Source organism: Apodemus sylvaticus, chromosome 3 (assembly GCF_947179515.1).
Source record: "Apodemus sylvaticus chromosome 3, mApoSyl1.1, whole genome shotgun sequence".
Classification (NCBI taxonomy): Eukaryota; Metazoa; Chordata; class Mammalia; order Rodentia; family Muridae; genus Apodemus; species Apodemus sylvaticus.
In genome coordinates, this window is record NC_067474.1 from 125,069,144 (window position 1) to 125,092,202 (window position 23,059).

Genomic DNA, 23,059 nt, shown 5'->3' on the forward strand with positions numbered 1-23,059 from the left:
AGGCCTTGCTGGACTTGGCAGGTGCATTTAGGTAGACCAGCTGGAGCTGGTATTTTGATATTCTCTGAGCAGGACAGTTAACCCTTAATGCAGATCAGTTTAGACTCATATCTAGGTTAAAAGTAGACTAGATCAAGTCTGGTATCTGAGCCTGGACAATTACTTGGTAGCAGTAGTTGAAGTAGTTGGCTCACAACATAGGCTACAATTCAGGTAGTCTAGATTAGGGGTCAGCAAACTATAGCCTGAGGGCCAAACTACTATCTGGTTTTGAAGATACAGTCCTATTGGTACACACAGTCATTCATTTTTATGTGTCTCTGGCCATCTTTGCACTCAATAGAAGAGCAGAGATGATAAATTGTCTATAGAAGGTGCTTCATAGGAAAGTTTGCGGATCTAAATTAGTAGTTATTTTTGTCCCCAAGGGGACATTAAACAGTGCTTGAAGATGTGCTACTGGCACTTATGGTATAGAGGCCAAAGATACTGATAACTATCTGTAAAGCATGGGATAGCACCCCACAATGAATTATCAGGTCTTAAATGTTGATAGTGCTAAAACCTGACCAAAATCAATAAATCTCGAACTTTAGTGTGTATACCAGAGTAACTTAGAGGGTTTTCTAAACTGTAGGTTGAGGGTTATTCAGTGAATTGGATTGGATCTACACATTTTCATTTCTATGAGATTTCTAGAACTTGAGAATCATTTGATCAAGGATGATTTTTGAAATTCCATCCATGGTCTTCATTCTTTGATTTTCTGCCCCATTTCTATGACTTAGGGGAAAAGGTGAATTTTCTTGGAGACTTGGTGCTACCTCATCATTCCATGTCTTGGACTCTTAATTTCCTTTTGAGACACTTCTGTTTATTCCTTAAGAACCCATGCCCTACCTTTTGTGTGTAACATTCACAACCTATATAACCAACTTTGCTCTAGTAATTTATTCTGTATCTTGCCCATGTTTCTGTCTTTTAGTCTTCTGTATCTTGCCCATTTTTCTGTCTTTTAGTCTTTTTACAGAACTATTGATCAGTTTACATATTCTACTCTGTACTGTCAGTTCTTGGGGGACCTTCTTGCCTACTTCCTAGCCATCTGTTACTACAGAAACTAGTAAGATATTTAGTGACTGTTTACTAAAACAAGACTGCTGTAAAAAAGACAGGGCAGAACTTAAATTTTGTGGGTTTTGTGTGCACATGCACGTGTGAGTGCACATCTTTGTTAGATGTGTATGTAGATATGTGGGCATGTGTGCCTGTGTGGATTCTACAGGACAACTTCCCATGGTGTCCCCCAGGTACTAGCCACCCTTTTATTTATTTGCTTTTGAGGACAAATTTCTTACTGGCTTGGAATTGGTCAAATAACGGTGCTGATTGGCCAGTGAGATCCAAGAACTTCCCTGTCTTCTCTTTAATGTGTATGGCACCATGCCTTTTTGTTTTTTGTTTTTTGTTTTCTTCTTTTAAATGGGACTTAGGGATTTGAACTCAGGTTATTGCCTCATTAAAAAACGTTTTTTAATTAATTTTATTTTATATGTGTGATTGTTTGCCTGTATGTTTATATGTGTACCATGTGTAGAGGACAGAGGAAGAAAAGAATCTCCTGTAACTGGAGTTACAGATAGTTATGAGCCATCATATAGGTGGTAGGAATTGAGCTGGGTTCTGTGTATGAGCATCAAGTGCTCTAAACTGCTGAGATAGCTCTACAGTCCAAGCTCTAGTTTTTGGTATATTTTTAAAGAATCAACTATTTATTGACATTTTAAATAATAGAATTTTGAAAGGTGAAAATTGAATATGATTAACTATTAAATTGGAGGTTATAACTTTATAATGACCCATACAAAAGAACAAAATAACTCAACTTTGGCTTAGCTTTTTCTCATTTTATTCATTAATTTATTAATTATTTATTTATGTGTGAATGTGTATGAGACTACACACGCGGCAATAATGCACATGGAAGTCAGAAGAATCCAAGGAGTCTGTTCTGTCCTTCCACCATGTAGGTCCTGGCGATTGGATTTATTTGTTAGGGTCGATAGCAGAGCTATTTACTCCTTGAGCCATCTTTTTGTCTCTGGCTTAGCTTTTATAGATGGGTTCAGTGAGACTGTGGTAAAATATCAAGCTTTGAGTCTAACAACTTTGTAAAATTTGAACTACTGAGTTGCTATGTCACTTACTCTTGATATAGTATTATATAATTTTTTGTTTGTGGTGTGCTAGGCTTTGAGCCTATTTCCTTGGGCATACCTCTGTGTAGAGGTATGTAAAAACAGGCATAAGATAGATATTTATTGATCATAAAACATTAAGAAATTTATCAAAACAATTTTTTTGTATACGTGTAATTTCACTATTAAAGAAAAAAGCAAATGTATACTAGTGAGATAGACGTACTAGTAATAGATGTGTGCCTGCACTTGAGTGTGGAAGGAAGCAAATTTAAAACTTTTGTGGGAAGAAAACAAATTTGGTAGAACTTTGGTTTGCCTAAGAGTTGGGTTATAAAATGTGTTATGTTTCAGTTCCTGCTTTGGAGGAAATCTTTGATGCTTATATGACATAGTGATCTTCAAATGTGCTGGGCCATATTCATAGCTATTTTGGGACATGTGTCCTGTGGGCTACAGGTTGGATTTACCTGTTTTAAAGCAAAACCCCTGGTGTAAAATGAATTATTTTAAATATAAATGTAATCAGTGAATTAATTCAGCATCTGTAATTCTTTACCTTTGCTAGTCCCTAGTAACTACATAAAGAAACAAGATATATTTCAAGCGATTCCTCAGCAGCTGCTCTATCTTAACCTCTAAGCTAGTCTGGCTTCCTCCCAGCCATGAACCCACGATATTATTATTGACCTGGTTCTTTGGCTTTAGATGTTTTTTCACATGGTGTCTTCCAGACCCTAATCTTCTCTGGGCGATCTGAATCTCCCTCCCTCTTCTCTCCCCCTTTCTTTTCTCTCTGCTCCCCTAGCTGGTAGATATTCCACTTTATTTTCTCTAGCCATTGGGTGATCAGCATTTATTGACAAGGCAGAGAATAATGGTAAGAATTGTTTACACAAACTTGAGACAGGAGATTTTTTTTTTTTGTTTGTTTGTTTGTTTTTGGAGACAGGGTTTCTCTGTGTAGCCCTGGCTGTCCTGGAACTCACTCTGTACACTAGGCTGGCCTCAAATTCAGAAATCTGCCTGCCTCTGCCTCCCAAGTGCTGGGATCAAAGTTGTGTGCCACCACTACCCGGCTGAGACAGTTGATTTTTGATATTAGCATTAAAATGCCCTGTTCTGATTGAAACTGGTTGAGTGAGGCCAGAGATATCAGCATTTGAATAACAGAAAGGATAACCTTTACACAGTCACAAAACATTATGCTGTGGTCTTCAATTCACAAAAGTCTTACCTTAAACCTGGGCATGGTTCACTGATGGTTCAGGAAGGCTGGAAATTGAAAGTGCATGCTTAGCTTCTGGATCAGGTAAGTAAACTGATAATAGATGTGAGTGCTGTTTTATTTGGCAGAACTCAAGGCTGTGTTTGTAACTTTGGCTATATTTTCCTTGACAAAGTTTGTTATATTTCTACTGACCCTTAACTATTGCTAATGGTCTAACTACCTGTTGGCTACTTGAAAAGCTATAGACTGTTAAAGATACTTTTTTTAAACCTGGGAAAAATCGAAACAAATTATAGCTTTTGATTAAGTCACCTTTATTATTCATATACGTGCCTATAGTAAAGGCTCATCTTCTAGTGAAGCCCACTAGAATCAAGCTTCTGACTGCACTGTAGCTCCACTGGCTAGTTATATTTGTCATTGATAAAAGTTGAAGAAACAACCATCATAAATTGGATGTAAAGATTTGATTTTCAGAGCTATCAGTGATATCTCATTGCTGTTGACACTTTTTCTGGTATTGTAATATCCTGCTCTTATGTAGTCAACTGATTCTGGTCTAACCATTGTGGCTCTAGTCTGGACTCTATGTTATACTTTTGATTTTTTGGATCACTTTCAGTCTGCTAGTGATTTCTCTTTTATCACAAAAATTACTGTCTAGTGAGCCAGTAGTCAAGATACAGGGGGACCATCCATTTTTCCTAATCTCCAGCATCTGGTTTGTGGATGGACACTAAATGTTGGGATAACCTTTTAAAAAACTGAGTCAGAGATTTGAGATTTTATAACTTTCATTTTTTTTTTCCTGGTTCATACATTTGATTCTGGTTATTGAATGCACTTGTCCCTAGAAAGGGTTCATTTCATTTCTGTCACTTACTGGGTAATACTCAAGAGAGAAAGATAGGTTAATATTCTATTTTGAAAAATTGGGATTCTACTTTGATGTTTTGGGACACGTTTGTTTTTTCATAGTAGGAACCAAAGCTTTCTTGGCTGTGTATCCAGTTGATATGATGGCTAGAACACTTACCTGGATTCCTTTTTGGATTGATTATGGTGTAAGTTACTTTGCTGTTGCTGTGATAAAACACCATGACTAAAAACAACTTATGGAGTTAATTTTGGCTATGGTTCTAGAGGGGTAAGAGTCCTGACAGGCATGGCAGCAGGTACAGGAAGCTGAGAGATCACATCTTCAACTGCAAACCCAGCAGAGAGAACAAACGAAGTGGAACCAGGCCTTAAACTCTTAAAGCGCTCTGGAGTGCATGCTTCCCTCGTCAAAGCTGTGCCAAGAAACAACTGGAGTCCAAGGGTCCAAAGGCCTGAGCCTAAAGGGAACATTTCTTATTCAAATTACCACAAAGCCAGGAGTCATAGAACCTGTCTTTACTCCCAGCACTTGGGAGGTAGAGGTAGGCACATCCCTTAGTTGATAGTAGCAGAGATAGATGCATTATAGACTGCACTCCAAGAAACTAAATCAAATAACCAACCAGACAACTCCCCAAGCCTCCAAATGCCTCCAAACACTGCAATCCTTCAGACTGAAAAACAAACCCCTCCCCCCCAAAAACCCAAAATCCAAAACTAAAAAAACCAAACCAAAAACAAAATCCCCCAACCCACCACAGTAGGGTTCTAGATCACCAAAATAAGGAACTTTTTTTTTTTGAGTACACCAATTGTCATGTCTTCCTATGATGACTTAAGTTATAATGTTGGCATCTTAGTTTCTTTTTCTGTCACTGTGATAAAATAGCTTGACAGAAGCAACTTAAGGGGGAAGGGTTCATTTTGGGTCACAGTTGTAGGATCCAGTTCATAAGGACAGGAAAGTCAGGGCTGTAGGAAACGTGAGCAGTTGCTCATGTTGTTTTCATAGATAGGAGCAAGAGAGCAGTGGATACTGGTGCTTGCCTAGCTTTCTCCTGGTTTTTTTTTTTTTTTTTTTTTTTACTTTCCCAGACCCAGCCTGGGAATATTATTGCCTACTTAACTTTTAGTCTGGACAAATTATATGGGTTGAACTGGTTGTCTTTATTCAGTCCTTTAAACACAAGGATTAGGTTGAGTTACTTGAACTGAACTGAGGGTTCTGGGTTGAACTGGGGGACACAGGTTGAAAGTTCTTCTTAGACTGATGTATGTCCTACTCTGAAAGACAATTATAAAGAACTCTTTGTTTCCAAGTGTCAGTGTCCTTTGGTGCTATACTTTTATATAAACTACTCCTATATACATGGACTCTCATACCTTTGAATGTTTAAGAAAACATAAATAGATCTTACAGCCTTTAGATTAGGGCTTCTGCTTGCAATTCCTTTTCACATGTGATATATTTTGGTTTATAGAGAAAGGGTCTTCCTGTGTAGCTTGCTGTCCTGGAACTCACTCTATCAGGCTGGTCTCAAACTCAGAGATCCACTTACCACTGCCTCCCAAGCTCTAGGATTAAAAGCATGCACCACCATGCCCTGCTAACTTGAGATATTTTCATACAATTCTGTGTAGGGGTATATAAAATTGGCATAAAAGTAAATATTTACTGATTATAAAACATAAAGAAATTTATCTTAAAACATTTTTTTGCATACATAAAGTTTCACTATTAAAGACAATAGTAAACTTGTATACCACTGAAATAGGTATATACTTGTTTATTTTCTTAAAATGTATTTTAAAAAGTGTTTCATGGCCAGGCAGTGGTGGCACATGCCTTTAGTCCCAACACTGGGGAGGCAGAGTCAGGCTGATTTCAAAGTTCAAGGCCAGCCTGGGTTTATACAGAGAAACCCAGTCTCAAAAAACCCAAAAAAAAAAAAAAAAAAAAAAAGGCCTTTCATGTGTATGGTTGTTTTGCTGCATGCATGTATGACTACATTGGTGCATGCCTGATGCCCATAGAAGCCAGAAGAGGGCATTAGATTACCCCAAGACGAGTTACAAAAGCTCTGAGCCATAATATGGATGCTGGGATTTAAACTTGGGTCTGTCTGCTCAACTGCTGAGTCATCTCTCCAGCCCCATATTTATTTATTTTTAAATAAAGTATTAAATCTTGTTGGAACATTTGACACTATGGCATGTAGAGCACCTTCAACATTTTTCAGAGTTGATTTTGATTTTATAATCATCAATGCTGAGATAGTTGCTTTGTAGAAATGCATAGTACAAAATGGCAAAGGTCTGTTTAGGACCATTTAAGACTTGGCAATTCTGTTCTAATTACATCAAAATTCATTTAACTTTTTTTTTTTTTAAAGAATGTCAATTCAGCAACTCAAATAGCAATAAAAAAAATCAAATCCACCAACACAATTTGATACTTAAGTGCTGAGGAATGATGGTGTGGAAGTATTTTGTTTCCACAGTTAATCCATTATGTTTCTATAAAAGCAGAAAACGATAAAAAAACACATACAAATTCATTATATACTGTATTCTTCAATATGACCCAAGGCATTTCAGGCAGTGTTCATGATTCTTTCAGGGATCATGACCCCCTAGTTTAAGAAGTTGGGTTCTTAGTTAAAGATGTAGTGGTGGGGGATGCAGGTCTGTAATCCCAGAATTTGGAGGTGAAAGGAAGATCAGAAGTTCAAGGCTAGCTTAATTACAGTGACTTAGAAGCCATCCTGTTAATCCAAAGAGATTGTACAAAACAGAGTGAAACAAAGCTAAATAAATAATTTTAAAGCTGTGTTAGGGTTATAGGTGTATGTCACCACACCTGCTTTTCACTCCCCTTTCCTTTCTATAGGTTTTGATTTTTCAAAACTTCCTTTTATTAAGGGTACTTAAATGCTTTAACCTTTTTTAGCCCACCACCCACCAGAAGTAGTTGAAATGAAAGGTTAATAGGGCAGAGGAGGATATGGACTTGTTTAGAAATAGCTGTTTGGAGCAAATCCAATCTGTGATGTCAGGATATCAGCAGTTCAGTTTACACAAATCAGCAGCAAATCAGCCATGGTACATCAATCCATTCACAAATACCATTCATGAATCAGCAAAAAAAATCATGATCCATAAAAATCACGATCCATACAAATACCGCGAGGTACTGCCAAGTGGCCTGAGTTCTCAGAAACAGCTGCCATAATACTACCAGAAGTTCTCTGGTGCATTTCTCTATGCACCAGTCTTGACAAATGATGACCAGCAAAAAGTGGCAAGGTAAACCAATACCACATAGCACTGTCTACTATCTGTCGGGTTATATTTATACCCTCCTAAACATCATATATTCTCTCAAGAATCTGCTCTAGCAACATATCAATCACATGCTCTTTGAGTGCTTTCAGAAAAACAGTATTGTCTGTTCTCAGCAAAGCACCCTCCCATGTATCTGCTTCAGCAAAAACATCCTCTCATAAGACAGTTTCCATAAAAACATCACATGACACAACCAATTCTTCAAAAAACTCAGAAATTTCCACTTCATCGTTCTGCTTCTTTTTCTTGAGATGGAGTCCTACTATTTTGCTCAGGCTAACCTCATATTCAGGGTCCTGCCTCAGCTTACCAACAGTGTATCTGATTGATGATGACTTGTAACTACACAGAGTTCTAAGATGATTAAGAGTATCACCAGACAATACTTGTATTGCTTTTGGTGTTTTCATATCTTTCTCTTACAAAGCCATGAGTATTTAATCATGAAGGCTTTGTGTCATCTAAACACTATAACTTGATTAACTTACTACTCTCTTTATCCCTCACAGTGGAGATTAAACTCCACTATGAATTTTGGAGGTAACAAACCATATTCATACAGTTACTGCATACTTTGCTCATCTTAAATGTAATTATCTGAACTGTTCTAATTCAGTGGAGAACTTAATTGTGTTAACTTTCATCCTTCTACTTAAGTCATCTCTCTAAAATGTGCTCCATCAATTTTTTCTCTCCATATTTCCTTGGATTTCTGCATGTTTCTTTCCACTTACTCCTTTTTTGGAGCACCCACCCCAGCCAGGTCATCAACTGTAGTCTTTTCCAGTTTAAAATAGCATTTGCTATGTTCTGTTCTTCCTGATTCTACATTTCTTTTTCTCATGAAAGTTCTAAAGTTCCTTAAGGATCTGTGTTGTCTATTTCCTTTTTTTCCCTATCTATTTTGTGTGTGTGTGTGTGTGTGTGTGTGTGTGATATACACATACATACATATATACATACATCATATATATATATATATTGGTAATCCTCTTTGTTTGCTTATTTTTATTTATTTTTTTGAGACAGGGTTTCTTTCTGTAGATCTGCCTGCTTCTGCTTCCCAAGTGCTGGGATTAAAGGCATGAGCCATGGCTTTCTTTGGTTTTAATTATCCAGTTTATGTAAGTTTCTGGTTTCCAAAGGAGGAGAGCCTAAGTTTTCGCTTCTTATCCCCTTATTTTTTGATTTTTGAGATGGTATCCAAGCCTAGGTGAAGGCCTAAGTTGGTCTGGAACTCTATATACCTAGTCTATCCTCAGACTCATACTACTTCTCTAGATGTACACTAGCCTGTCCAGCTCCTGCCCCATTTTTTTAATCTCATATTCAGTTACCATATAGAACAAAGGTCATATTTATTGGTACTCATGGAAGCTTCACCCCTGGAGCTCCTTGCATGATTTACAGGCAGTTTGACCTGAGTCTACATTCTCCTGTAGTTGTTACTACTTATATAATCTTAAGGAAGGGCTTTGTGAGTTTTGTATGTTTCAAGAATTTCCTGAAACTTGAGTTATTTTATTTGTGAACCTCTTAAAATTTCTTTTGTTTTCTAAGTCCTGACAAGCAAACTAGAGGATATTGTTATGCCACAGCTGGCCTCAAATTGGGTACCCTGCCTGTCCATGCAGAGTGCTACCCAGTTTAAAAAAAAAAACAAAACATCATCATCAGTAACAACAAACTATATCTTAGCCAAGCTATACTGTAGCTGGGTGGTGATTGTGGTGGTGGTGGTGGTAGTGGTGGTGGTGGTGGTAGTGGTGGTGGTGGTAGTGGTGGTGTACATCTTTAATCCCAGCACTTGGGAGACAGAGCAGGTGGTCCTGAGTTTAAGTCTAGCCTGGTCTATAGTCCAGGACAGTTAGGACTAGATAAAGAAACCTTTTGAACAAAACAAAACCCCAACTATACCTTGTTTTTCTGAGGGTATACCTTGAATTCCATGTATTGATTTTATATAAATATACCTAATTTAAGGGTTCATCTGAAGTTACCTACCTTATTCCCTTTTGGAGACCACCCTCTTTTTCTCCTTGTCTTTCCTTTCCCTCACTCTGGTAAGGTCTTGTTCTGTGACATAGGTTGGCTTTGGATTCTTGGGTCCTCCTGCCTCTGTCTCTTGATTTCTGGGATTATAGGTATATATCACTCTGGATGGAATCCACCCTCTCTAAAAAAAACCTGTATTTATATATCATTAGTGGACTAAGAATTTTCAGTATTAACATTTGTGTTTTAACTACTTGCTAGTACATTTTAAAGATGCTCCTTTCCTAAAATGTAGCAAATGCTATTGATATCTGTAGTTGCAGGTTCCCATAGTAAATGTTAAATTATTAACATTATGTTTAAGCTAAATAATAATAATAATAAAGGCAAGTGGATTAGATCATTAGAGTTAACTTTGAATTAAAAAGATTCTGGTATCTACAGCCTTCTGTGATTCTTTATATGATAGATTGCTTAGCACATTAGCACAGTTTTGTGAGCATATTTCTTGAATACAGGGTCTCACTGTGTAGTTTAGGATAACTTTGAACTTGCTATGTTACCATAGCTGGCTTTGAACTCCTGATCCTCTTGTTTCAGCCTCCCAAGTGCTAGTATGTATGCCACTACACCCACTTGTAAAGTTTTAGTTTATGAATTAGATTATGATAATTTATTTAGTTTTTACACCATGTTTTTAGTTTCTGTTTAGACTTAATCCTTACGAGTTATAATCTATAGTGCTGTTATGAGAAAGTATGTTGGCATTTTTTTAAGGAATCAGTAATTTGAAAGTACTATGAAACCTGAGGAAAGTAGCTTTTATTTTACACATTATAGTTTTAGACCCTATCACTGTGTCTGGCAGTGGTAGCCATTCTTACCCTTTGGTAGTTTTATTCTTACTAGTTTTTGAAAGTCTTGTGTGAAAGCAGTGTATAATGAAATTTGCAAAATCTGTTAACTACTTGCTCCCTCTTGTGGCTAGAAATGAGAATGTAACCCCTTACTAGAATCCATTCTCCAATTTGTTACTAAAAGATGTACCATCAGCAGTTTTGTGAAATTTACCAAAACATTGCTGTTTTTAAAGATTATTAGTTCAATTTTACCAACCTAATTTTTTAGTTCACATAAACTTGTTATTACTCCAGTATTTTTTCTTTCAAATAAAGGAAAGAATTTATAACTCTCCAGAATAAAATTTGTATAATAGTATAGTTATAAAGCACATAATGGTGTTTTGGTCAGGAACTGCATATACAATGATAGTGCCATAAGATTATAATAGAGCTGACAAAATGTGGAGCCAGGTTTGTACTGTTGGCATGAACCCATCAATCATGATTTGTTATTGTTTAAGTATTATTTAAGTTACTGATATTTTCTTGAGGAATTTTACATCTTTGTTGATGAGGATGATTGCTATAGATCTGGAGCAATTCTAGACCTCTCTGGTGCTGCATGCCAATTAGATGAGACTGGAACAGTATGTATGTGAGCTGCACTAGGACTTGTTGATATACATAGACTTATTCTTTCTTTTTGAAGACATGCTCCTGCTAATAGCTCAGGCTGGTCTTCCTTTGTAGCATTGGCTGGCTTCAACCTGGTCATCTTGCTTCTATCTCCTAAGTGCTAGGATTACACGTATGTATTACTATGTGTTTATGCTTTGCTAGGGATTGATCCCAGGGCTTTACATATGCTAATCATGCATTCTTTCAGTTGAGTTACAGCTCAGCCCCTGAGGGGACTTTGGAGAGCACTGTGTACAAAATTTTCTAGCAGCCTCTCCTAATTTGAAAATACTCAGTAAAGGAATTTTAAAATATGTCCTCTCAGGGCTGGAAAGATGGCTCAGCTGTTAAGAGTACTTGTTGCTCTACCAGAGGATTGGGTTTTGATTTCTAGCACCCACATGGTGGTTCATAACCTCAGTAACTCCAGTTCTAGAGCATCCAGTAGCCTCTTCTGACCATTGTGGGCACAAGCTGTGCAAATGGTACACATACATATATGCAGGCAAAACACTCATACATAAAATAATAAATAAGTCTAATAAAATTTATAAAAAAGAAGGATATTCTCAGCTAAGTTGGCATAGTATAAGATCTCATTTCCCTATACACCCCTATCATTGGTTAAGGCATACCTCATTTGCCTATTTTAGAGGTCATGAAACTGCCACTGTAACTTGCTTATAGTCTTATTTCATAAGTGCTGCTTATTGAGTGTTCCTAATCCAAAAGTCTACAGTCTTATGTTCCAAAATGTGAAACAATTTGAGTATCTGATGCTGAACAGATTTCAGCATTGGGATTTACTGGATCCTCTGAATACGGGTATTCAATGGATGAAGAACTTTCAGTCTTAAAATCTGAGTCCTTTTTCTTTTCCTTCTCTTCTTCCTCCTTCTCTTTCTCTTCTTTTTATTGGTACTTGTCAAATGAAATGTTAAATATAGCCTTTCAGATTATTTTGTTTTGATACACAAAGTCCAGTAGTTTTGGAGAAAAGTTTAATAGTTGGTTGGGCATGAAGACATTTAGAATTATGGTGGGCATTTGGAGGGAAACATTGATTTCACTCAAATAGTTTTGTTTAGAGGAGAAGGTTGCTTACGTGAAAAAAATGCACTTGACTGGTCTGTATAATTTTATGTACTTATATGCCTATGATATCATGAGCAAAATTTCCTTTTTGTATTTAAAAATGAATAGAAAGTTCTAACTTTAAGATACTTCTAGGATTTAATCATAGTTGTTATTATTTGTTTTTGATATTTCTATGAAACATCTTCAAGTAATGAGACAGGTTGGTTTTCTTATCAGAAATTAATGGTCTGATCCTTTGCTCTGTAGACTTAAAACATTATACTTTACGATGCTTCAGTGATAATGCTCTGGGAAAGTGGCTCAGAATAGCAGCTTCATTGAAGACTTGACTTTTTTAAAATGATTTATTTTTATTTTATGTATATGTCTGTTTTGCCTGAATGCATTATCTGCACCACATGTGTACCTGGTACCCATGATGGCCAGAATAACATATTATCAATTCTTTTGAAACCGGAGTTACAAATTATTTTTAGCCACCATGTGGGTACTTAGAAATGAGCTACTCTTAATTACTCAGACATCTTTCCAGCCCTGAGATGAATCTTTTTAAAGAGAATTGTGTGTGTGTGTGTGTGTGTGTGTGTGTGTGTGTGAACATCCACACTCAAACACAGGCTCTCTTGTCACCTGGGCTGGTTTTGAACTGCCCATGTACTGACCTTGAACTCTCGATCTTCTGGTCTTGAGCTACTGACTTTGAACTCCTGACTCCCTAGTGTTGGGATTACTTATTAAACAGAATATTAATTTATAAAGGAGTGGATACTTTTATGTTGTGCATAATATTTGTAATCATTATTTATGATACCTTCTTCTGGCATTAGCATACCAGAGAAACCAGTTTGGCCATCAGTAGGTAAATTTGGTAAGCACTGAAGCAGAATAAATTATGAATTGTTTTGTTAGATGGTAAGTCTAGAGAAATTCCTGCTCCATTTCTAGTGTTTGAATATTCACACCATTGTTTAGTAACCTTTTAGGTGGTGTGTGTGTGTTTGAGTGTGTGTGTGTATAAGAGAGACACACACAGACACACAAATATATAAAGAGACAGTCTCACTATACAGCCTCTTGCCTGGAACATTGTCTGTAGGCTAGGTTCACCTTAAACTCCCAAGAGATCCACATGCCTCTGCTTCCAAGGTACAGGGACTAAAGGTGTGCACTGCTGCACCTGGCTCTATTAGTGTCTTTAAGATACTGTAGCTTTTAATTTTTCAAAATCTACTTTTAATAACAGTTCTTAAAATGCTTTACCCTTTCTTCTTGTCTACCACCTGTCAGAGGTAGTGGAAAAGAAAGGTTATTATGATTCGGGGGGTGGGGTGGGTAGTAGACCTGTTTAGAAATGGTTCTTTGGAGCATATCCCATCTACGTTGTCAGGAAATCAGCAGTTCAGTTCAAAGGTCAGAAGGGGCAGTTTGAACCACTCACAAACACTTCACAGATTTGGACCAGGAGACACAAGTTCTCTGCTCTGCCCCTCTCAACAAAGTGGGGGAAGATCAGTGAAGACTTGAGACCAATAAATATTGCAGAGCTGGCTGTACCAGCAGACCAAACCGCTCTCACTGTCTGTTGGGTCCTATTTATACTCTCTCCAAACATCACATGTCCTCTACCAGTCTTACCTCACCACTGTCTTACCTCAGCACATGAGTCAGTTTTAGCAAAACTCCATGTGAGTCTGTATGAACTGACATCACTCTGCAAGTAGCCGCAGACCCTCTTGAGGTTTTTAGTATGTTTCAATGAAGTCACGACAAATGTTGCTTAACAACACAGTAAGGTGAACCAGTACATGCATGCCATTATCGAAGAACCCATCATCACACATCCTTTCATGTGCTTACTTTAGCAAAACATCCTTTCACCTGTGTCTCCTTCAGCAAAAAGTTCCTTTATGAGTGTGCCTTAGCCTTTCTGCTTTAGTGAAACGATCCTTCACGTGTCTGCTTTAGCAAAACACCATCCACAACACAACTGACTTTTAGAAGAAACCTTAAGTTTCCACTTTAAGATACCTTCATAGTGATTATTTTGGAAAGTAATAGACAAATTCTAATTAAGATTCCCTTCTTCTTTCCTTCCCCTCATTCCTCTTCCCTCCTTCCCTCTTTTCTTCCCTGGGTTCTGCTATAGCCCAAGCTTGCCTCAAGCGTGTTATAAAGCAGAGGATTACTGATCATCATCATCATCATCATTATTAATTTATGTATATGAGTGTCACCTGTATGCGTGCCTGTGCACCATGTGTTTCTTGGAGACCATAAAGGGCTTGGAGTTACAAGCAGTTGTATGCCACCATGTAGGTGGTGGGAATTGAACCATAGTCTTGTGGACCATCAGCAAGTGCTCGTAACCAATCAGCAATTTTTCCAGTCCCAATTCTTATTATATTTTAATCATGAGCATATGTGTGTTTGTGTGTGGGGGCATATGCAAGTGAGTGCAAGTGCTTTCAGAGGCAAGAGGCATTGGTTTCCTGGAGTAGGAGTTACGAGTGATCTGTGAACTACCTGATGTGGATATTAGAACTAAAGTTGAGTCTTTGGAAGGCCAGTAAGTGCTTTCAACCATTGGGAAATCTCTCCAGAACTTTTTGTTGGTTATAAAGTTATGTAATTAGTGAGGTCCTGTATTTTCTTTATATGTTATTAGTCAAATGTAATTACTATTGTTGTTACCCTGTTGATGAAAAGAATGAAAACTAAGTACTTTGGGATTTCACTAATAAAAACTATCTAGAAATATTATGATTTGCAATTTGTAAGGATGCTTGGAGACATGTTTTAAAAGATCTTGTAACACTTAAAACTATGTAGCTGTTACCTGACTTTTTCCAAGAACATTCCATTTCATTGGATTTTTTCTTATTTAAAAATTTATTTTCCCTTTTCCTCTTTTCCCCTTCTCCCCCCTCTTTGAGTGTGTGTGTGTGTGTGTGTGTGTGTGTGTGAATGAATGCATGCCACATTGTATGTATGAAGGTCAGGGTTTTTTCCTCCATGTGAGTCCAGACTTGGTGTCACCCTGCAATATTTTAGCACCTTGAGAACAATACATTAGAGTTTAATACAGGGATAATTTCTTGTGTAGTGTGTGGAAGCACAACCTGTCAATAAAAAGCCTATGGCCTATAGGAAAAGGTAGAATAGAGGGTGGGGCATCCAGCAAGAGGGGAGGGGATGTGTGGAATTCTGGGAAATAGTCAAGCACAGGGAAATTTCCTACTCAGGCTTAGAAGCACAAAATTGAGAATAGGTAATTAGCTACATGGCAGACACAGAATAGTATAAACGAGTTAATATGAATTACAAGCTAGTCAAGGAGCAAGCCTAGCTTGGCCTAGACATTTATTCATAAATAAAGAAGAGCCTCTGAGTTGGTTTTTCTGGAACCGGGGTTCAGGTGGAAAAGCCTGTGGTTACAGGTTACAGATGAAATTATAACCATCTCAAGCAGAATTTCTCCTTTTAGGAGGAGCTATGTAAAAAATTACAAGAACATAGGGTTTTTAGCTTATTTTTTGTAAAGATGCTGTTAACAAAAAATAAAAGGAAACAAACATAAATATACTTTAACACTCTAAATCAGTGGTTCTTAACCTGAGAGTTGCAACCCCTTAGGGAGAATGGAATGACCCTTTCATAGGGTTCTCTTAAGATCATCAGAAATCACAGATATATTTACACCATGATTCATAACAGAAGTAAAATTGCAGTTATGAATTAACAATGGAAATAATTTTATGGTTGAGGTCACCACAACAGGAGGAACTCTATTAAAGGGTTGAGAACCACTGCTCTAAATACCTCTGGTCTTTTTTTTTTTTCTTTTTTCCTTGTACAGAGCCATATTGGGGCAGTCATACACATGGTTTGAGTTTGACACTTTTGAAGGCAAAGACATATGGTCAAAGTTACAGTACCACTACACTTTATTTTGGAATCCATAGGAAAAGGATCAAGTCATATATTAAAGCTCAGTGTAAATGGAAAATAATCCTTAGTGGGAGGAACTGTAGTTGCATGGTCCTCATGTGTGGAAGTTGAAGAATGAATTTAGTATCACATCTTTTATTTTGTGGTCACTGGCTTTAGCCGTTTGACCATGGTGTGCTGTAAATTTATGTCTTGTTTTGGTTGGAAGATGTTAAGCTATTCAAAATGGATGTTGAAGCAACATAAAATTGTAAAATTCATCACATGGTCATGTTAAATATTTCATCATGCACCAACTTCCTGTATATATAGTATATTCAAAATATAGTAAATAAATAATTGATAATCTATGTCCTCTAAAGTCCTAGCAACAGTACAGTTTCCCCAAAAATTATAGCAAATTTTATTTTTTTTAATCAGCATTTCCTTTAAGCAGTATAAAATTGTAGTTACATATTGCATTTATGGCTGTATTTCTAGTCTCTTAGTGAAGAGAATACTAACACTTCTTGGGATGGAAGTAACTCTTGGGACAGTTTTGTAGAATGTTGTACAAAACATGTTGTCCATTTATTTATGATATCATTTGACTTGTTCCTCTTGTTCTTTAAATCTAGATCCTTGGTTAAAACAGTTGAACATTTTCAGTATGTGTGTTTCATGATTGGTACTAGGACAATCTCGTCTTTCATCATAGCAGGAAGTTTTTAGTCTGACATTTTCTCACTACTTGTAATATTTTGTTTTACCATTTGGCCCAGATGATGACTTATTAGCAAATTAGCAAGTAATGTGCTAGTCTGGGGTAATACTTTGGAGTTTTCTAGATAAAAATTCATTTAATGCTGGGCATGGCGAATCCCAGCACTTGGGAAGCAGAGGCAAGCTATTTTCTCTGAGTTTACATAGCAAGTTTTAGGACAGTCAGAGCTATATAGTAGAGAGAACTTGTCTCAAAATAACAATAAAAATAATTTTTAAAAAGAATTGACTTCTTTGAAGTCCTCCATTGATTTCTTCAAAGACTCCCACCCCAGCTTGCAGGTTCCCCTCCTTCCAGGTACTTGTTCCTCTTAAAACCCTGGAAATTCTCCTGTTATCCCCGATTCTATCCCTGTTGCTTCTCTCTGCTTTCCTGAGAAAACAGCCTTGGTGGGTTGGAATAATCTTTTCCCTTTTTACCACCCCATCCCCAAAAAAGAATCAACATGGATTGGACAGATTTTATTAATTTAATATTTTATTCAGCCAGTTCAATTTTAACTCTTTATGTGTAGGAAAGATGTTTTAAAATATTTTTTATGTATCATATAGCAAGACTATTACAGAGAGCATTCAAATATAATATCATATGTTGAATATGTCCTTCCCTAATCTCCCTTTTTTCACTGCTCTGTTCTGTTTGTTCCCTAGACAATTTCACCTGTATTCATATTCTATATGCACGTAGCATCTTATGTGTGTCTGTGACAATCTAGAAACTAAGTATGAGAGAAAGCATACTTGTCTGAGACTGACTTCATTCTCTTTATATGATCATTTTCATTTACATCCATTTTCTTGCAAATGATATAGCTTTGTTCTTTATGGCTGAAAAATTTTCCATTGTGTAAACATACTGAACTGTATATCTACTTCTCAGTTACTGAACAGCTAGGTGGGTTCCATTTCTTAACTGTTATAAATGGGCTGCAGTAAATATTGATGTGTAAGTATTTCTGTAACCTGTTGACTTGTAATTCTTGTATATAATCAGGACTGGGGTATCTGAGACATATGGTAATTTTTTTATAGAAATCTTCATACTAATTTCCTGATTGGCTAGACTAGTTTATATTTCTACCAGCATTATATTAATCAAGGATTCCTCCTTGTCCGTACTCTTGGTGATTTGTTATTTATTTTCTTGAAGAATATCATTTTGATTGATGTTGGAATTTCAGTGTGTTTTATGTGTTTTAACATGTATTTATCTGATGTGAGAGATAGGGATCTCATTTCATTCTACATCTGGATATCAAGTTTTTTTTTTGTTTTGTTTTTTTTAGCATCACTTTTTTTAAGCAAGGTTAAAATATTCACTAAGGAAAAGACAACTCTACATGTATTTATCTGATGGTTAGTAAAATTGAAATTTTTTTCATGTATTTATTGGCTATGTTTTCATCCTTAGAGCTGTCAGTTAATTTTTCATTAAGCTATTTATTGATTGGTTTGCTTGATTTCTTGTTTAGATCTTTTAGTTCCTTGTATATTCTAGATATTAATCTTTAGACATACACCTGGTAGATAAATACCTAGCAAAGATATTCTTAGCAGTCTGTATCTTCACTGATTTAACTATGTGCCTTGCTATGAAGAAAGTCCTAATTGGCCTTATTTTATGAATGAGTAGATTTCTATCCAGAACATGCTGGTTGAGCCTATATCCTACAGTGTTTTCCTCTAACAGTTTCAGGATTTCATGTCTTACATTAAGGTCTATTGGGGTCGATGTGAGATGTTAAAAAAAGTAAGGTAGTTTTAATTGTGTGGGTTCATGTCTGAGTCTTCTAGTATATTCTATTGATATTATGTATCTAGTTTCGTGCTGGTGTCATGCTGTTTTTATAATTGTAGGTCTGTAGTATAAGTTGAAATCAGGTATAGTGTTTCCTACACTATTTGCTATACTATTCCAGTATTTTTCCTTAGGGTTGGTTTTTGGCTATCAGGGGTGTTTTGTATTTTCATATGGATTTTAAAATAGTTTTGTGTTTTGCTGTTTTATTTTGTTTTGTGAAAAATAGCATTGGGGTTTTGATGAGGATTGAATTAAATTTGAAGATTTCTTTTGGTATAGTACAGCTATGTTCAGAATAGTAACTTCTAATCCATGAGGTCTTTCCCATCTATTATTGCCTCTGTTTCCTCAACATTTTATAGTTTTTCTTGTAGAAACCTTTTATGTTCTTAGTTAGTTTTATTCCAGGGTATTTTATTTTATTTATTTTGAGGAAGTTGTTACGGGTTTTTGCTTCAGAATACTTGTTACTGATGTATGTGCACATGTGTGTTTGTTCATACACGTATAGATACATTATTATTCCAAATTGTTGCCATAAGGAATAGGTTTTAAATTCATGAGTTATCTTTAAATTCTTTCTTCCTGCCATCACATAATAATCGTTCACTTGATGGTTAATGAATTGAGGTAGCCAGTAATAGATAAGTTGTTGTCTCCATTGATTTAAATTTCCATCAGTGACTAAGAAGTGCTGTGGGTGAAAGTGTTCTAGCTTTGGAATTACTTTAATTTCCTAGCCCTGTGATCCTGAGTACACTGCTTAAACTCTTTGGTCATTTTTAGTTGTCAACTAGACACACTGTAGAAAACCTGAGAAGGTTTTTCCTAGATCTGGTTGGTTTGTGGGGGATTGTCTTAATTGACATGGGGAGACCTGGGCTGAAAATAGTTAATGATTTTGTGCCCTAGACTGTATAAAAGTAAAGAAAACTAGCTGCGTATTAAACATGAATACATTTATTCTCTCTAATTTTGGCTGTGGATGTGATGTGAGCCTCTGTTTTGTTTTTTGTCAGCTGATACAAGTAGAGTCAAATGGGAATAGTAACCTCAACTGAGAAAATGTCTCTATCAGATTTCCTGTAGACAAGTCTGTGAGGCATTTTTTCGACTGATACTTGATAGAGGAGGACCAAACCTACCTCTCTGTTGGACAGTCCTGGTTAGTATTGGAAAAGCTGAGCAGGCCTCAGGGAGTAAACTAGTAAGCAGCATTCCTAAATGGCCCCTGCCTTAGTTCCGTCCTTCAGGTTCTTTCCCTGCTTGAATTCCTCACCTCTCTTCATGATGGACTGTAAGCTGTAAGGTAAGACAACCTATCTCCTCTAAACTGCTTTTGGTCATGTTGTCTTTATCTCAGCAATAGTAAGCACACTATGACATGGCTTAAAAGCATCTTCTGTGACTTTCCTGAAGTGATGGTCTGTAACTTAGAATTGTGATTTAAAGTAAATTTCCAAAGGAGCTCTTGTCAGAGTACTTTTATCACACCAAAAGAAATGACCAGGACAATTTCTTTTTTTTTTTTTTTTAAAGATTTATTTACATGAGCACACTGCATCTGTCTTCAGACACACCAGAAGAGGGCATCAGATCCCACTACCGATGGTTGTGAGCCACCATGTGGTTGCTGGGAATTGAACTCAGGACCTCTGGAAGAGCAGTTAAGAACGGTGCTCTTAACCATTGAGTCATCTCCCCAGGCCTTTTTTTCTTTTTCTTCTTCTTCTTTTTTTTTTTAATCTTATTTTATTTATTTATTTATTTATTTATTTATTTATTTATTTATTTATTTATTTATTTAGGTTTTTTTTGAGACAGGGTTTCTTTGTGTAGGTCTGGCTATCCTGGAACTCACTCTGAAGACCAGGCTGTCTGTCCTTGAACTCAGAAACGAACCTGCCTCTCTACCTTCTGAGTACTGGGGTTAAAGGCGTGTGCCGCCGCCGCCATCATCCAGCAGGACAATGTCTTTGTAACATTGATTTCTCTTTATTAAAATGGGCATAGTAGCTACTTCAAAAGATTAGTAAGAGGACTGAATAAAGGGTGGGTTACTTGGTTCATATTTTAATTTGTTATCTTTTCTTTTTTCTTTTTTCTTTTTTCTCCTTCCCTTCCCTCCCCTCCCCTCCCCTCCCCTCCCCTCCCTTCCCTTCCCTTTCCCCTTCCCTTCCCTTTCCCCTTCCCTTTCCCCTTCCCTTCCCTTTCCCCTTCCCTTCCCTTTCCCATTCCCTTCCCTTTCCCCTTCCCTTCCCTTTCCCCTTCCCTTCCCTTTCCCCTTCCCTTTCCCCTTCCCTTCCCTTTCCCCTTCCCTTCCCTTTCCCCTTCCCTTTCCCCTTCCCTTTCCCCTTCCCTTTCCCCTTCCCTTCCCTTTCCCCTTCCCTTTCCCCTTCCCTTCCCCTTCCCTTCCCTTTTCCCTTCCCTTTCCCCTTCCCTTCCCTTTTCCCTTCCCTTTCCCCTTCCCCTTCCCTTTCCCCTTCCCTTTCCCCTTCCCTTTCCCCTTCCCTTTCCCCTTCCCTTTCCCCTTCCCTTTCCCCTTCCCCTTCCCCTTCCCTTTCCCCTTCCCTTTTCTTTTCTTTGTTTTGTTTTTTTCGAGACAGGGTTTCTCTGTGCTGTCCTGGAACTCATTTTGTAGACCAGGCTGGCCTTGAACTCAGAAATCCGCCTGCCGCTGCCTCCTAATTGCTAGGATTAAAGGTGTGTGTCATGGGGGGGGGGGGGGCAGGCGTGCCTGTTATCTTTTCAGTGTGTGAGAATTTTAAGAGGCATATGTTTAACATTTATAACTATTGAGAGGATCAAAGACTTGATCATAATAAGGCTTGACTCATAATAAATAATGTGCTAGTTCTGAATGTTTAAGTTTTATGCTTATGGTAACAAATTAATTTTGAATGTTCTTTATGGCTTTATATTCATAAGTTGAGAATTTTGTTATTTGAATGTTCTATATTATGTTTGGATAGTTAAATTTTGTTATCTTGTTTCTGAGTATTAGGGAAAATGAAAAGGAACTGCTTCCAGCAGGTGTTTCTATGCCTCAGAGTTCTATTTCTTGGTTTTCTGCTAGGTTTTGTTTTGTTTCATTTTTGGCTTAGAACTCACCAAATATGCCTGCTTCTGCCTCCCAAATGCTGGGACTAAAGACATACTCCACCATTCCTGTTCAGACACTTCTTTCCTTCCTTCCTTCCTTCCTTCCTTCCTTCCTTCCTTCCTTCCTTCCTTCCTTCCTTCCTTCCTTCCTCCCTCCCTCCCTCCCTCCCTCCCTCCCTCCCTCCCTCCCTCCCTCCCTCCCTCCCTCCCTCCCTTCCCTCCCTCCCTCCCTCCCTCCCTCCCTCCCTCCCTCCCTCCCTCCCTCCCTCCCTCCCTCCTTCCTTCCTTTCTTCCTTTGTGATTGTTTGTGTATGTGTGTGTGTGTGTATGTGTGTTCAAATGCTTTGGTGCACATGTAGAGTTAGAGGGCAACTTACAAGGCTTGTTTCTCTTCTTTCATAATGTGGATCCCAGGAATTGAGCTCAGGTCACTATAGTTGGTGTCTTTACTCATTAGGTCAGCTCCCTGTCCCTGCCTGGCTTACTGTATTGCTAAAATTTCAAGTAAGAATTTTAAGACTCCGGTATAAATTACTCAGAAGTATGAGCCACTGAATGTCTTGACTTCATTTATATATGTTACAACTTAAATACCACTTACGTTTTAAGTCTGATCCTGTATCTAAAATACTAACATACACATTTACTTGGTTTTCAGGCATGTACTGGTATTGAAAACATTGATGAAGCTATTACACTGCTTGAGCAAAATAACTGGGACTTGGTGGTAAGTATTCTTCTAACTATATGAATTCTTGATGGCCTTAACATTTATTGTCATTTGGCTCAGAATACCATAACCAACCTAAAACTTAGGGGAATATATATATATCATTTTCATCTTTAATACGAAATCATAATTTAGCTTAATATTAAATTATTGGGTAATTTTGAGCATACGATAATTGAAATGATTTAAGACGTTTTCTGGTTTTTTCTTTGTGTCTAATGGTCATCCCTTTGGATGAGAACTCAGTGCTCCCCAGTGATGAGCTCCAGTCTGTGTGCTCTCTTCTTGCTTCCTGATGATTACTGATGACCATTGCATTTTAAAAAGTTATTTAAGAATTAGTAATCTACTGTGTTTTCTTTATGAATTGTGGTTACTTTATCATAAAGATGGTTTAGTTTTTAAAAACTTTTTGGTGGTAACAAAATGGAAGGTCTAGCATAACACTAA

The 23,059-nt window shown here is 37.2% G+C and overlaps 1 protein-coding gene across 1 annotated transcript in view; it reads left to right on the forward strand.

Annotated features, from left to right (window-relative positions):
• Faf1 (Fas associated factor 1) overlaps window positions 1-23,059 on the forward strand; it is a 301,749-nt gene that overhangs the window by 14,721 nt on the left and 263,969 nt on the right. Inside the window, exon 2 of the mRNA XM_052176992.1 lies at window positions 22,538-22,606. Coding sequence (XP_052032952.1) covers window positions 22,538-22,606 — 69 coding nt within the window. The remainder of the gene's footprint in view (window positions 1-22,537; window positions 22,607-23,059) is intronic.